Genomic DNA, 15,243 nt, shown 5'->3' with positions numbered 1-15,243 from the left:
TCATTGTAGTTTTGATTTACATTTCCCTAATGACTAATGCTATTGAGTATCTTTCATGTTCTTATTGGCCATTCCTGCATCTTCTTTGCTGAAAGGTCTTTTCAAATATTTGCCCATTTTAAAAATTGGGCCATTTCCCTTCTTATTATACAGTTTTAAGAATTCTTTATATACTCTGCATAGAGTTCTTTATCAGATATATAATTTGCAAGTACTTTCTCCCAGTCACTACTGATTCTAAACTCATTTATACATTACTATGTGTTCTTACCACTTCTCTGTCTTGAAGTTTCAAAAACCCTGTTTTTCTATTACTCATTCACTCTCTTAGTTTATTCAGAGTTTCTATAAGACAATATAATGTTATAATACAAACCAATAAAAGAATTTTTATCAGTGAAATCTATATACTTGATTAAATGCTCTGGCTGACTTTTAATAACTTCTAAGTTACTAAGATAACCTTCTAAGTTATCTTAATAACCTAAGACAGACACTGGAGGCCCAAATTTGTGAAGATGACCTAAAGCTGGCTTGATGTTGAGTTCTAGTTTTTACTTGGCTTTACGGGGACTATTAGATTAAGCACCTCACTTAGGCTCTTTCAGCATGAACTGTGTAGTCTAAAACTGCATCTAGTGCCTACTAGCTGCTACTGCAGAGTAATTGTCTTTGAGTAAACCTATTAATATGTATCATGAGAATTAGATCCATTAGAAGTTTCCATTGCTGAGAGGAAAAAATATGAGATAATTTTCTTTTGTCCAAAACAGAAAGTATATTAATGATATCTCTCCATAAAGTGCTATTTGTTTTCTTTCTCCTCTGAGTTTCGAACCAATTCAAAACAGACCCTGGTGTCAGGGATATAAATCTAAACATCATTACAAATATAGCTGGATTAGAAAATGCAGCTTGGATCTGCGGCCACATAGGATCCCCTATACCTTTGCTTTGAGTTGAAATAACCGAACCCAAATTGCAGGTCTCTTCTGATCAAATAATAATGGCATGATCTGTATTAGTTTTCTATGCTGCATAACAAATTGTCACAAATTAAGTAGCTTAAAACAACATAAATTCATTATCTCACCGTTTCCATGGTCAGAAGTACAGGCAACAGCTTAGCTGGGTGCTCTGCTTGGAATCTCAGAGAACTGAAATCTAGACGTTTGCTTGGCCGTGCCTCTTTCTGAAAATCAGGGTTGTCTTCCAAGCTCATGGTTGTTGGCAAAACTTAGTTCCTTTTTCCAGTAGGAACAAGGTCTCCATTTTCTTGCTGGCTATCAACCAAGGACCACTGTCAACACCCAGAGGCTGTGCTCAGATCCTTGCCACATGGCTGTCCCTATAGGCAGTTCACGACATGGTTGTTGGCTTGCTCGAGGCCAGCAGGAGAGCATCTCTCTGATTTCAAATCTTTCCCTTCAGAGGTGACTGGACTCTCTTTTAAAGGACTCACCTGATTATGTCAGGCCCACTCAGGATAATGTTCATCTAACTCAAAGTCAACTTATTAGGGACCTTATTAGGCACCCCTGTAAGATCCCTTTACCTTTACCATGTAATGTAACCTAATCACAGGAGTGAAATCCTATCATATTCACAAAGGGGATTATACAGAACAAGTTCAGCAGGAGGTAGTAATCTTGGGGTCCACCTTAGAATGCTGCCTACCACAGTCTGTAAGATGCCTTGTTTGGCAAGCAGGATGTTGGACTAATGTGATCATCTTTGGTACTTCTCGAAGAGGACCAAGTTTAATAATGGCTAAAACCAAGTTTTAGAGGGAAGTAATGGGTGAGAATCAGTACTCTTTTCTTTTTTCACATAAATAATACTGAGAAGATAATTTTTGACATCAAAAAAGTTGTTTTGCACTAATTCTAGATTCATTGTCCGGTCCCTCCTCTTGACATTTTTCAACTGCTTATGATGATAATGCTATATGTCTAGTGTGTCATTATTTTTAAAGTGCTTCAAAAGTCAACAGGCTGTAACATATTTAAGTAGTCATTAAATGATGCTTTAGAGAGCTATTTATTGACATGAAAAGATTTAAAATATATTTTGAAGTGAAAAAGCAGGTTGCAAAAATTACATATACAATAATTACATGTTTATTACCACTTTAGGTAGGTAGGTAGATAGAAAGAAAAGAGGAAGAAGAAAAGGGAGAAAGGATAAAAGAAAAACACGGTATTAATAAAAATTAGTAAATTTCTTTGTGTTTACCTTTATTTAAAATTGTTTTTTACAAAAATTACTTGTGTAATAACAATTCATAATTGTTAATTAAAGAACAAGAAAGCTTGCTTCTGGTGGGTAAAAGAGAAGAAAGAGCATTTTTCATGCAATATAACTATCTTGGCTTCCTGAGCTAATATGATATAATACTGTAAATGCTGGTTTTGTAGCTTTTTAGTTTTGGAAAGAAAGATTAAAATACACTATGATTTTTGTTGTTGCTAATTGGAGAACTGGGATGAAATCAATAAAATGAAATTCAGTGAAGATAGGTAATGTGGCTCACTAAGGGAGAATAATTAAATGCACAAATATAGCATAAGGAAATGCTGAACTGGCAATGGCACCACAAGGAAAGAGCTGGTGGTTATGAACAGTAGGTAATAAATTGGGTATGAGTCAATAATACAGTAATAAAGAGTGTTATTTAAAAAGAGTAAATGCTGTGGAGAACTGGGTTGTAGTCATAAAATATTGTCCATAAAATGCGCCAGAGCTTTACAGATTGCAAAGAAGCAACTAATAAAATATATTTTCATAAATGCCAAGGGAAAAAAAGGATTAGATGATTATGTCTTAAACTGACAAAATTTTAATGTGTCTGGACCAAAACATAATAACATTGAAAGTCCAACAGCCTAGAACAATTAAAAACATTTTTTTAAAGAGAGAAAGCCTTTAGCTCTTAAATCCATAACAGATTGAAAACTTCTAGCCTGTAGTCTAACGTGATCGACTATCGTCTCTTGAAAAGCAGACTTACTTCCATTTTGAGTATCTATCTTAAGTGGAAGCACAAACATATATAAAAACCGAAAAATGCTCATCCTAAATTAATTTTGGACTATGATCATCTAAAGTATTGAAAGTATATAATTTTGTACTTTAAGTTTACAATTTTATGAGAATCTATATTGGGCGTTTAAAATATAAGCTTTGCCATAATTTCATACCAAATAGGTCTAGGTGGAAGATTTTATATTGCCCTTGAGAGTATATGTGCCAAATTGAAAGATCACCACAAATATTTAGGAATCATATATTAGCAGGTAATTTGACCTGCTAAAAAATCTATAGCTGCACTGATTAAGAATATACATTATGTATAAAAATTGCAAAAGATGGCTAGCAACTGCTAATGTGGGCTCTTAAGATTATTTCAGAAGCTGTGTTATGATACATGATATTCCTGAAAGCTTTTGCAAACCAAATCCTCCACTCTGTTCTTGTGGATATATTCAATGTCTTCACTTTCTAAACAACAAAACATATTAGAGATTCCAGTCCCTTTCCACAAGAATACACTCTGCACATCCTTGCTAGAACAAGAGTTTGGTTATTAAAGTACTATGAGAAATGGACCAAGCACAGGATTTGGAGTTAGAAGATATGGTCCTAGCAGTACCAACTAGCTCTATGATTATGAGCTTGTTACTTCTTTAAGTCACAGCTCACAGGGTTGTTGAGGATAAAGCACATTTGACATATAAACTGTTATGAGAGTTATAAAAGGTGGTCATTATTGCTACCACTCCATTGATCAAGAATTTATGGCATCTCCCTTTTTGTTTTCTCTTTACTTTTTAAAATTACAAAATAACCCATGTCTACCAATCTGTCTTGTATGTATCTTGTATGACACAAGATGATCTCTTGAATATTCTTGTATGATATCCAAGCCCTTCAGCCTTACTTTCAAATCAAATCAACATATATTTGAATTCCTACTGTATACCAGATGTGGTCAACGGAACAAAGTTGAAATGTGGTTCCTCTGTCTGAGGTGGAGCTCATGCTAGAGTTGATGAGATGATATATAAGTCAGTGGTATCAGAATACCATCAAAAGCTAAATAGTTCAAGATCTAAAGAATAGCTTACACTGTACCTATACAGTTGACCCTTGAACAACTCGGGGGTGAGGTGTGTTGACCCCCTGGGCAGCTGAAAATCTACAAAAAATTTTGAATCCCCCAAAACCTAACTACTAATAGCCTACTGTTGACCAGAAGCCTTACTGATAATATAAATTCTTGATTAACATATATATTGTATGTTTATGTATTATATATACATACAAGAAAGTAAGCTAGAAAAAAAGGTTATTAAGAAAATCATAAGGAAAAGAATACATTTACAGTACTGTACTGTATTTATTGATACTATAAGTTTATGTCATCTATTTACAAAATGAATCATTTAATACCAACTTCAATATTGTATTATATGATACAAAACACTGTAGATATTAAATGTATTGCTAACACTAGACATCAGAAATGAAAAAATAATATGAAAAAGCTATTCATATTTATTTACAGGTATAATGATTCATGCATTGAAAACAAAGCAGCAGCAATAGGATTGCTTTATGGTAGCCTAGTGTAATCAATATGATTGCTTCATGGTAGGCTAGTCTATACATTAATGACTGAATCATTATCAGATTTTTATGGCATACAGTATTATAGCCATATTCATAGTACAATATTGGAAACATTGTTTAGTTTTACAAAAACCACTTACCTGTGATGATAGGCTGATACGCAGTCTCTCCGATTACGAGGAAGAGGCATATTGAACAGTAATATAATTCTTTGAAAGCAAAGTTATAAAACAGCAAGAAAATGAACACATTACTTTTTATGTTAAATATCACTCATCTTATGCCTATGCAAGTAAGGGTAGACTAGTATCTATATATATTTTATGCATTCATGACATACTTTACTTTTTCTTAATTTTTTTTGATATTTCTAAACTATGTGGTTCGTCTGTGAGTTTTTTCAAGTAGTTACAAATCTCCCCAAATTTTTCCAATAATTTACTGAAAAAAATCTGCTTATAAGTGGGCCCACTCAGTTGGGTGTTGTCCAGGGGTCAACTGTAGTCCCCCCTCCACATTACCCAGTCTCTTTCCTGCTCAATGGAGTCATCTTATTTCTCATAATTTCCTTTTTATATTGACCTTCAATTCTGAGAAAGTTAATCTGCTTGCCTTTCCCATATACTGTTTCCATGTATTCATCTCTGTACCTTTGAATAAGACATATCCACCCCTTTATCAATTTTGTCACCTGTAAAAGGTTACTTCTTCCAAAACACAGCTCACAATTAGCTGATATATATATCACCTGCATTTGTAGGGTGTTTTTTTTGTTTTGTTTTGTTTTTTGTTTTTTCATGTGTCCCTTTTTATTGGCATTTGTTTTTCCTAGCTGGGTTATAAGTTCTCTGATAACATAATATCTGGTTATTAATAGATACTTAATAACTTCTAATTAAATAAATGAATGAATAAATGTTGTTAGTTGATTGCTAAATTTTATACCATAACTAAACATTTTTATTAACAGTCTTATGACTTTAGTGGAGGAGAGACTAATCACTTATTTAGAGGCTTCTTATGCATCTAATAATTATGAAGTACTCTTTTGAGGTTAAAGAAAAATTCTTTTGACTGAAATATATTTTATTAGTCTCTCTAGGTCACTCAAATAATTTAAAATTATAAATTTAATACATTGTCATTATAAAAGTTTATAAGATGAGTCAACAAATAAAAATGAAAATCACCTCTAATTCTACTACTTAAAGAAAACCATCTAACAATATTAGACACATATTGCACATCTGATTCTATATCTTTTTGGGGGGGGCTGAGCACTTTATCATAAGCATTTTCCTGTATTATTAGTCTCAGAAAACACTATTTTTATGACTACAAATTTCCTTCATGTAAGCATCTAGAATTTAATTTTTGCTGAACCTTTAGTGTTATTCCAACTTCCCTCCCACTTTTCACCTTATAAGTAAGTCGGTATTGCAGTAACATTATTATGCAATAATCTGTGCCAATGTTTCTATGTCATAGAAGAGACTCTTAGAGCTATTACTGAATCAAAAAGAGTTAACATTTAAAAAATCTAATAGAAAGTGCCTAATTGCCTTCAAGAATGAACAGTTTAGACTCCTCCCAACAGGACAATAAGAATGGAAATTTCACTCTATTTTCATCTTGGGCCATACTTTAGCAAAATAAATCCAACAAAGGAGTTGGGGAGTGACTTTGGAAAAATAAGAAAACTTCAGCATTTCTTCTAAAAGCTTGGAAGTCTTTATTATGTTTGTCTAGATTTTTAGGCTCTGCTTCTAATAATGTCATTTGCTTGCGTCTAGATTTTCTATGCAGTTCATGCCTTTCAGGCACGGAGTGACCATGAACTCAGCCTTCAGGAATACCAAAGAGTTCATATACTTAGATTTTGTGACCTAAGTGGCAACAAAGAGTGGTGGTTAGCTGAAGTTCAAGGGCAGAAGGGTTATGTTCCAGCTAACTACCTTGGGAAGATGACTTATGCTTAAGAAAATAAGCCTTTGACTTTTATTTTCTGGCAAGCTGTTGACTGACTACCTCATAAAACCAACATTACAAAATGTTGGCCTAGAAATCAAGAAACCTCCAAACTACATGAACTGATACCATACCAGGTTTTAAGGAAGACTGTACTTCCAAACAAGATTATTTCAAAATGTATTATGAAGAATACATGTTGAAGGAAACACTAAACAAATAGCAAAACAAACAGTCAAAGCTCCAACTATCAACTACTTAAAAGTGATCCTCTGAAAGGGTAAATGTATTCTTTATCGTCATGAAAGGTTGGATCTAAGGACAAGGTTTTTTCAATTTACTGTATTTTATTTTTCTGTATTATATATTTTGCCTTAAATGTTTTTGTTTTTCATATTCTCTCTTTTGCACACACATGCACATATATACATACACACAAATATATACCATATACATTACATGGTTTACACACATATATGTGTACTATATGGTATAGATTATATACACATATGCATGAACCAGGGAGTGTACTAAAAAGACATAAGAATAGAAATTGTATACTTAATTAACAGTCAACTAGAAGTCTGATATGAACCCTCTATTTTCTTTTTTTGGCCACACGGCACACCACAGGGCATGTGGGATCTTAGCTCCCCAACCAGGGATCAAACCCATGCCCCTGCATTGGAAGCATGGAGTCTTAACCACTGGACCACCAGGGAAGTCCCTGGACGCTCTCTTTAATGTAAGTTTCAAACTTAAAAAAAAAAAGAAACCTGAATAACATAATAGTGATACCTAACATTTACTGAATGCATACCACACGCCAGACACTGTTATAAACACTTTATATGTGGTAACTTATTTGATACTCACAACATTATGAGGAAACTGTTGCCTAAAGAGGTGAAGTAATCTATTTAGCCCAAGTTACACTGCTAGTAAGTGGTAGGGCTGAAACTCAAACCCAGGTCTGGTTCTGCGGTCCATACCCCTAGCCACTACAAGGTATACATTTACTATGAGCAAAGAACATAGTGATAAAAGTAATGAACATTGATGAGGACCATTTTCCTCTTAGGTCCATATTTAAGTATTGAGAAGTTTTTCAAAATCAAGGGCTATAGGAATTTCCATGATAAGCCTAGAGAAAAGGAAGCACCTAGGTTTATTATTTTTATTTTTTGCTTAAACATTTTTGAAAGTATAATTGTTTAAAAACTATCCTACGTGATCACTAATGATACTTTAATGAGAAAATATTTTTGGATCACTCAATCATGTAGATGATGAATGGGGAATGTGTGTTCCATGTTCTGAGCTAAGACGTAAATATTTTTAGTTGCTGATTTGTACTTTGAGGACAAGGTAGGCATTGAGGATAACATCTGCTGTAACACAATGTCCCTGAACACTGAACTTTAATTGAGGAATAGCTCAGAACTGTCCCCTAAGATTTCAGGCATATTTTGTCCCAAGACATTTTATTGAACTAAAGATGCTTCTTTGAAACAGAAAAAAGATTAAATTTGACTTGGTGGTTTCCTTTAAACACCAAAATAAGGTGGATTTTCATTGTCCATATAAAATGTATTAATACATTAAATTTTAAGATTAAAATTAAAATTACTTTCAAAGATTTGATCTCTATAATATATATCATTACATATATTACTGAGGAATACAAAAAACAAATGAAGAATGCTGCTTCTCAGAGAGCTGTTGACTTTAGCATACATATGACATGTATAACCACAGAAATTCATGATAAGGCTTTACATGACAGATTTATATTTTATGATATTGTTTCTAAAATTCTTAATTTAAACCTGGATTTATAAAGTTCTACTTATAAGTTGTTTCTGCATAAAAATTTTTTTGATGAATAATTTGCACAATTTATTTTGCTTAGTGAGTAGTTGTATGCTACATCATTTAATTGATTTAGAAAATAGAAAAAAAATGTAAATATTGGATTTATATATTAATTTATGTTACCATGCTTATTGTTAAGTATTTTGAATATCACCCATGGAAAGGCCCCATATTGGAGCCAGCAAAAAAGGTCCAGTGGCTGTCTTCACTACAGAAGGAGGCATATTTCTTTTATTTTTAAAACTTTTTTTTATTGGGGTATAGTTGTTTTATACATAAAATATTTTTTTGAGTTGGGTACCAAAAGAAGACTGGATACACAGGGACTTTTGTCTTTTAACTTGTGCCAACTATGAATATACCCAACAACCCGTGGGGAATTTTTATATAATTTAAATTAGCTGTGACCTAAAAACTCCCCCCACCCCCACCCCCAAAATGAAGAATTATAAAAGTAACACATATCTGCTTTTCTGGCTGATATAAGTGACTAGATGTATATGAGAAGTTTCGTCTACCTGTGTGGTCTTAGGATTGATGCTTCCAGTCTGACCTTACAAGACACCACACCACTAAAATCATAGCTGCAGTTAGTTGCTGAGCAAGAGTTGTAATGAAGCCACCTTCTGCAGTCCCCCACTATTGTGGGGAACATCCATTACTATAAAACAACATTGTTGCTATTTAAAAAATACAGCCTACATTTCATATGCCATTTAGGCTTTTTTTTTTTAAACATTATGTGATACATTCGTTTTCTAAGTATGTGATTTAAAATCAAGTAATTGTAATTTTGAGGTCAGGAATTATTTTGTTGGCTCTAAGGGAAATAAAATCCCAAGACAGTTATGATGTATATAAGTCTTCAAGAAGTTTAAAAAGATAAAACTGTTGGTGACATCATTACAATTTAGGCAAGGTATGCTAATATAATTATATATTCTTTCTTTATATCTTTAAAATTAAATGTTATTATATAGTATAGAATTCTCTGAAATAGGTATTTTTACCAAGAATGAAGGGGAAATTTTTGTGGCTAGTTTTCTTCACAAAACAAATAAACAGGTGTATATATACATTTTATTTAGTATTTATTTTTAAATACAGATGCCTTAAACTATGCACATAATAAAGCTTAGAAATTATTAAAAATCCAGTAATACAAAGTTACCATGGGTGCTTAAGTCATGTGAAAAAGTCACAAGGCCCCTATATGAATGTTCCTTATATTTTAGAAAAATATCTGGTCTTAGTATTAGTATAAAAATTCTATGAAGGAGGAATTGTGCAGAATAGATATAATGCACATTGTTAATCATATAAATGCAGCATTGCATGGAATACTTTTAAGTGTTGGTATATTCCATATCTTCCCTAAACTGTAACTTGGACTTTCAGAGATGCTTGTCACTATTTGTGATGAATATTTAGACGATTTACAAAAATTAGTAAACATGGAATTAAAAACTCTTCACTTTTCCATAAACTTCTTGGACTTTTGTCAATTGCAAAAACCTCTCAAAGTTCTGTGAGTAAAGAGAGGAAATCTTCATATTCTAAGATGGCAAAACCACTTTATTTAAATCCTGTTTGTCATAACTATGGTTTCTTAAGGCACTCAGTGCACCGTTCAATACTGAGTACATCTAGAAACCTCAAAAAAGTTAATCTATATTAGGCATATAAGTTTACATTATAGTTGATGAGGAAGGAATTAAATTTCATTGATTGGAAGGTCCCTAGACTTTATACTCTCTAGGGATATCCTACTACTTATAGAATGATACTATTTTTAAAGTCTATTTTAAAAAAATTTAAAAATTATCTCCCTCCTCTTATATATACTAAATAGTATATATATAAAAAGCCAGTCATTAAATTCTCTGTGATCTACAAGATTATTCCAATATAAAAATCTTTACTCCAGGAATTCAAGCTGAGTCTCTGTAAGCCAGTTACTGCACACACAATATTACACTCTAGATACAGACAAAATTTGCTTTAATTTTTCAGGAAAATAGGTCATTTTAGTATATACCAGAACAAGATGTTCTTGTTCAAAAATCTAGGGAATGTATTCTTAGTTAATTAAATACAGCTTATCTTACTTTAAAGAAAAAATATTATGGTATGTAAATGTATGGCTTTCTCTACTTGCTTATATAATTTTTATATTTTTATAATTATTGCACCAAGTGTATTTCTATAAAATGATGTATTTCCTATATAACCTATGGCCATCACAGTTTATAATGTTACTAATAAACAGTACTACCACATCCTTGTTAAGAGTCAGAATCACCTAACCTTTGAATATTAGAGGTCTTTCATTTGATCTCATTCATTATCATCATACAGGAGGAAACCAAGATCACACAGATAATACATGGAGGGGCTGGGATTCAAAAACAGGTCTTCTGACTTTAAGCCAGTGTTCTTTTAGCATCTTCTTTAAGTCACTAAAATATCTGATTAAATAATCTAGTGGAAAGCACGATATACAAAACAGAAAAGTGATATTGACCAAATTTCTACTAAAATGGGATTTGAACTTACAATCCTAAAAGCTTGCTTTTTGGCTCAGCTATATATATCTGTCTATTCATTCACTGAGCCAAAAGCTGTAGTGGGAATACCATGGTGTGCAAGACAAACAAAATCCTTGCCCTCACACAATTTAAATTCGATGGGAAAAACAAATGATACATAACAGAATAAAAGAAGTGATAAATATTATTAATATAAAGCTGGCCACTTTCATCACATGCTCAGTTAAAAAGCCTTGTAGCTCACATAATGATATGGTAAAATCAAGGTCTAAGAGCTACTTGAGGATAAACTCTAATACCAAATATACCTCTATAAAATACCAAACTGAGTGAGTTATACATTACTAGATGTATGCATCCTACACATATGTGAAGATTCTAAATATATATTTATACACATATATAATCTATACAAAGAGCGATGCTCAATAAAAGTTAAATTACTTCCTAAACAAGTTTTCTAAAGTCCTCTCTGAAATACTATAGAAAGTAAAATAATTGCTTCTCTTTTCAACTCTATTCAGCAGATGTTTTGACTATGATGGGATAAAATTTTCCATTACAGGTGCCAATGTGCAACTGTCTGCATTATTGCTTTAATTTCTTGTAGGTACTGAGGTTATATTAACTGTTATAGCTGTTGAGATGAACTTGTGTCACACTGTCGTTTTATCCAGTTTAGTCCAAACTGGCCCTGAACTATAAGCAAATAATGATGAATATACATTTTTTTTTTGGTCTTTTGACACTAAAGGGGACTTGGAGTTGATGCCAAATTGATATTTATTCCACAGAAATCTGAGTCTCTCAAAACAAAAACATCTGCAGGCAGATTTTAAACATGTAAATAGATGTTTACCCCACTTTGTAAGCAATGGATTATTTCAATTTGAATCGTAATTTACCATGAATAAGTTAGTGCCATTATTTAACAAAGCAGTTTAAAATATCTTTTCCTGGGGTCGGGGGGAAGATGGCGGAAGAGTAAGATGCGGAGATTACCTTCCTCCCCACAGATACATCAGAAATTCATCTACACGTGGAATAACTCCTACAGAACACCTATTGAACGCTGGCAGAAGTCCTCAGACCCCGCAAAAGGCAAGAAACTCCCCACGTACCTGGGTAGGGCAAAAGAAAAAAGAATAAATAGCGACAAAAGAATAGGGACGGGACCTGCACCAGTGGGAGGGAGCCGTGAAGGAGGAAAGGTTTCCACACACTAGGAGGCCCCTTCGCGGGCGGAGGCGGGTGGCGGAGGGGGAAAGCTTCGGAGTAGCGGAGGAGAGCACAGCAACAGGGGTGCGGAGGGCAAAGCAGAGAGATTCCTGCACAGAGGATCGGTGCTGACCGGCACTCACCAGCCTGAGAGGCTTGTCTGCTCGGCCGCCGGGGCGGGCGGGGCTGGGAGCTGAGGCTCGGGTTTCGGTTTTCAGTCAGAGCACGGGGAGAAGACTGGGGTTGGCGGCGGGAAGAGACCCTGAAGGGGTTAGTGCACCACGGCTAGCCGGGAGGGAGTCCTGGAAAAAGTCTGGAGCTGCCGAAGAGGCAAGAGACTTTTTCTTCCCTCTTTGTTTCCTGGTGCGCAAGGAGACGGGATTAAGAGCGCTGCTTAAAGGAGCTCCAAAGACGGGCGTGAGCCGCGGCTAAAAGCTCGGACCCCAGAGACGGGCGTGGGACGCTGGGGCTGCTGCTGCCACCGTCAAGAGGCCTGTGTGCGAGCGCAGGTCACTGTCTACGTCCCTTTCCGGGAAGCCTTTGCAGCCCGCCACTGCCGGGGTCCCGGGATCCAGGGACGGCTTCCCCGGGAGAGCGCACGGCGCCCCTCGGGCTGGTGCAACGTCATGCCGGCCTCTGTCGCCCGCCTCTGTGCCCCTCCCTCCGCCGGCCTGAGTGAGCCAGAGTCCCCGAAGCAGCTGCTCCTTTAACCCCATCCTGTCTGAGCGAAGAACAGACGCCCTCCGGCGACATACAGGCAGAGGCGGGGCCAAATCCAAAGTTGAGACTCGGGAGCTGTGAGAATAAAGAAGAGAAAGAGAAATCTCTCCCCGCAGCCTCAGAAGCAACGGATTAAATCTCCACAATCAACTTGATGTACCCTGCATCTGTGGAATACATGAATAGACAACGAATCATCCCAAATTGAGGAGGTGGATTTTGAGAACAAGATCTATGATTTTTTCCCTTTTCCTCTTTTTACAACGAATTATCCCAAATTGAGGAGGTGGACTTTGAGAGTAAGATTTACGATTTTTTCCCCTTGTTCTCTTTTTGTGAAAGTGTAGGTGTATGCGTCTGTGTGAGATTTTGTCTATATAGCTTTGCTTCCACCATTTGTCCCAGGGTTCTATCCGTCCGTTTTTTGTTTGTTTTGTTTTTAATTTTTAATTTTTTAAATAATTACTTTATTTTAATAACACGATTATATCATACTTTATTCTTTTACTTTATCTTTTTTCCACCCTTCCCTCCTTCCTCGCTCCCTCCCTCCCTTTCTTTCTTTCTTTCCTCCCTCTCTCTCTCTTTCTTTCTTTTTCTCCTCCCCCTTCCTCCCTCCCTCCCTCCTTTCTTTTTCTTTTTCTTTTTCTTTTTCTTTTTCTTTTTCTTTCTTTCTTTCTTTCTTTCTTTTCTTTTCTTTCTTTCTTTCTTTCTTTCTTTCTTTCTTTCTTTCTTTCTTTCTTTCTTTCTTTCTTTCCTTCTTCTACTAATTCTTTCTTTCTACTATTTCTCCCTTTTATTCTGAGCCGGGTGGATGAAAGGCTCTTGGTGCTGCAGCCAGGAGTCAGTGCTGTGCCTCTGAGGTGGGAGAGCCAATTTCAAGACACTGGTCCACAAGAGACCTCCCAGCTCAACATGATATCAAACGGCGAAATCTCCCAGAGATTTCCATCTCAACACCAGCACCCAGCTTCACTCAACAACCAGCAAGTTACAGTGCTGACCACCCTATGCCAATCAACTAGCAAGACAGTAACACAACCCCACCCATTAGCAGAGAGGCTGCCTAAAAACATAATAAGGCCACAGACACCCCAAACACACCACCAAATGTTGACCTGTCCACCAGAAAGACAAGATCGAGCCTCATCCACCAGAACACAGGAACTAGTCCCCTCCACCAGGAAGCCTACACAACACACTGAACCAACCTTAGCCACTGGGGACAGACACCAAAAACAACGGGAACTACGAACCTGCAGCCTGCAAAAAGGAGACCCCAAACACAGTAACATAAGCAAAATGAGAAGACAGAAAAACACACAGCAGGAGAAGCAGCAAGATAAAAACCCACCAGACCTAACAAATGAAGAGGAAATAGGCAATCTACCTGAAAAAGAATTCAGAATAATGATAGTAAAGATGATCCAAAATCTTGGAAATAGGATAGACAAAATGCAAGAAACAGTTAAAAAGGACCTAGAAGAACTAAAGATGAATCAAGCAATGATTAAAAACACAATAAATGAAATGAAAAATACTCTAGATGGGATCAATACAATAACTGAGGCAGAAGAACGGATAAGTGACGTGGAAGATAAAATAGTGGAAATAACTACTGCAGAGCAGAAAAAAGAAAAAAGAATGAAAAGAACTGAGGACAGTCTCAGAGACCTCTGGGACAACACTAAACGCACCAACATTCGAATTATAGGGGTTCCAGAAGAAGAAGAGAAAAAGAAAGGGACTGAGAAAATATTTGAAGAGATTGTAGTTGAAAACTTCCCTAATATGGTAAAGGAAATAGTTAATCAAGTCCAGGAGGCACAGAGAGTCCCATACAGAATAAATCCAAGGAGAAATACGCCAAGACACATATTAATCAAACTGTCAAAAATTAAACTCAAAAAAACATATTAAAAGCAGCAAGGGAAAAACAACAAATAACACACAAGCGAATCCTCATCAGGTTAACAGCTGATCTCTCAGCAGAAACTCTACAAGCCAGAAGGGAGTGGCAGGACATATTTAAAGTGATGAAGGAGAAAAACCTGCAACCAAGATTACTCTACCCAGCAAGGATCTCATTCAGATTTGATGGAGAAATTAAAATGTTTACAGACAAGCAAAAGCTGAGAGAGTTCAGCACCACCAAACCAGCTTTACAACAAATACTAAAGGAACTTCTCTAGGCAAGAAACACAACAGAAGGAAAATACCTACAATAATGAACCCAAAACAATTAAGGAAATGGGAATAGGAACATACATATCGATAATTA

General features: G+C 35.4%; 1 protein-coding gene across 1 annotated transcript in view; it reads left to right on the top strand.

Moving 5' to 3' along the window:
* The window catches only part of ARHGEF38 (Rho guanine nucleotide exchange factor 38), a gene marked incomplete at its 3' end in the record, with an annotated part of 153,992 nt that extends 147,381 nt beyond the window's left edge, over positions 1–6,611 (top strand). The window contains exon 14 of the mRNA XM_079713238.1: positions 6,426–6,611. Coding sequence (XP_079569364.1) covers positions 6,426–6,611 — 186 coding nt within the window. The remainder of the gene's footprint in view (positions 1–6,425) is intronic.
* Positions 6,612–15,243: the final 8,632 nt, after the last annotated feature.

This window comes from Hyperoodon ampullatus, assembly GCF_949752795.1.
Source record: "Hyperoodon ampullatus genome assembly, chromosome: 1".
NCBI lineage: Eukaryota > Metazoa > Chordata > Mammalia > Artiodactyla > Ziphiidae > Hyperoodon > Hyperoodon ampullatus.
Note: the sequence above shows the minus strand (reverse complement) of the source record. Positions and strands in the feature narration are given on the sequence as shown.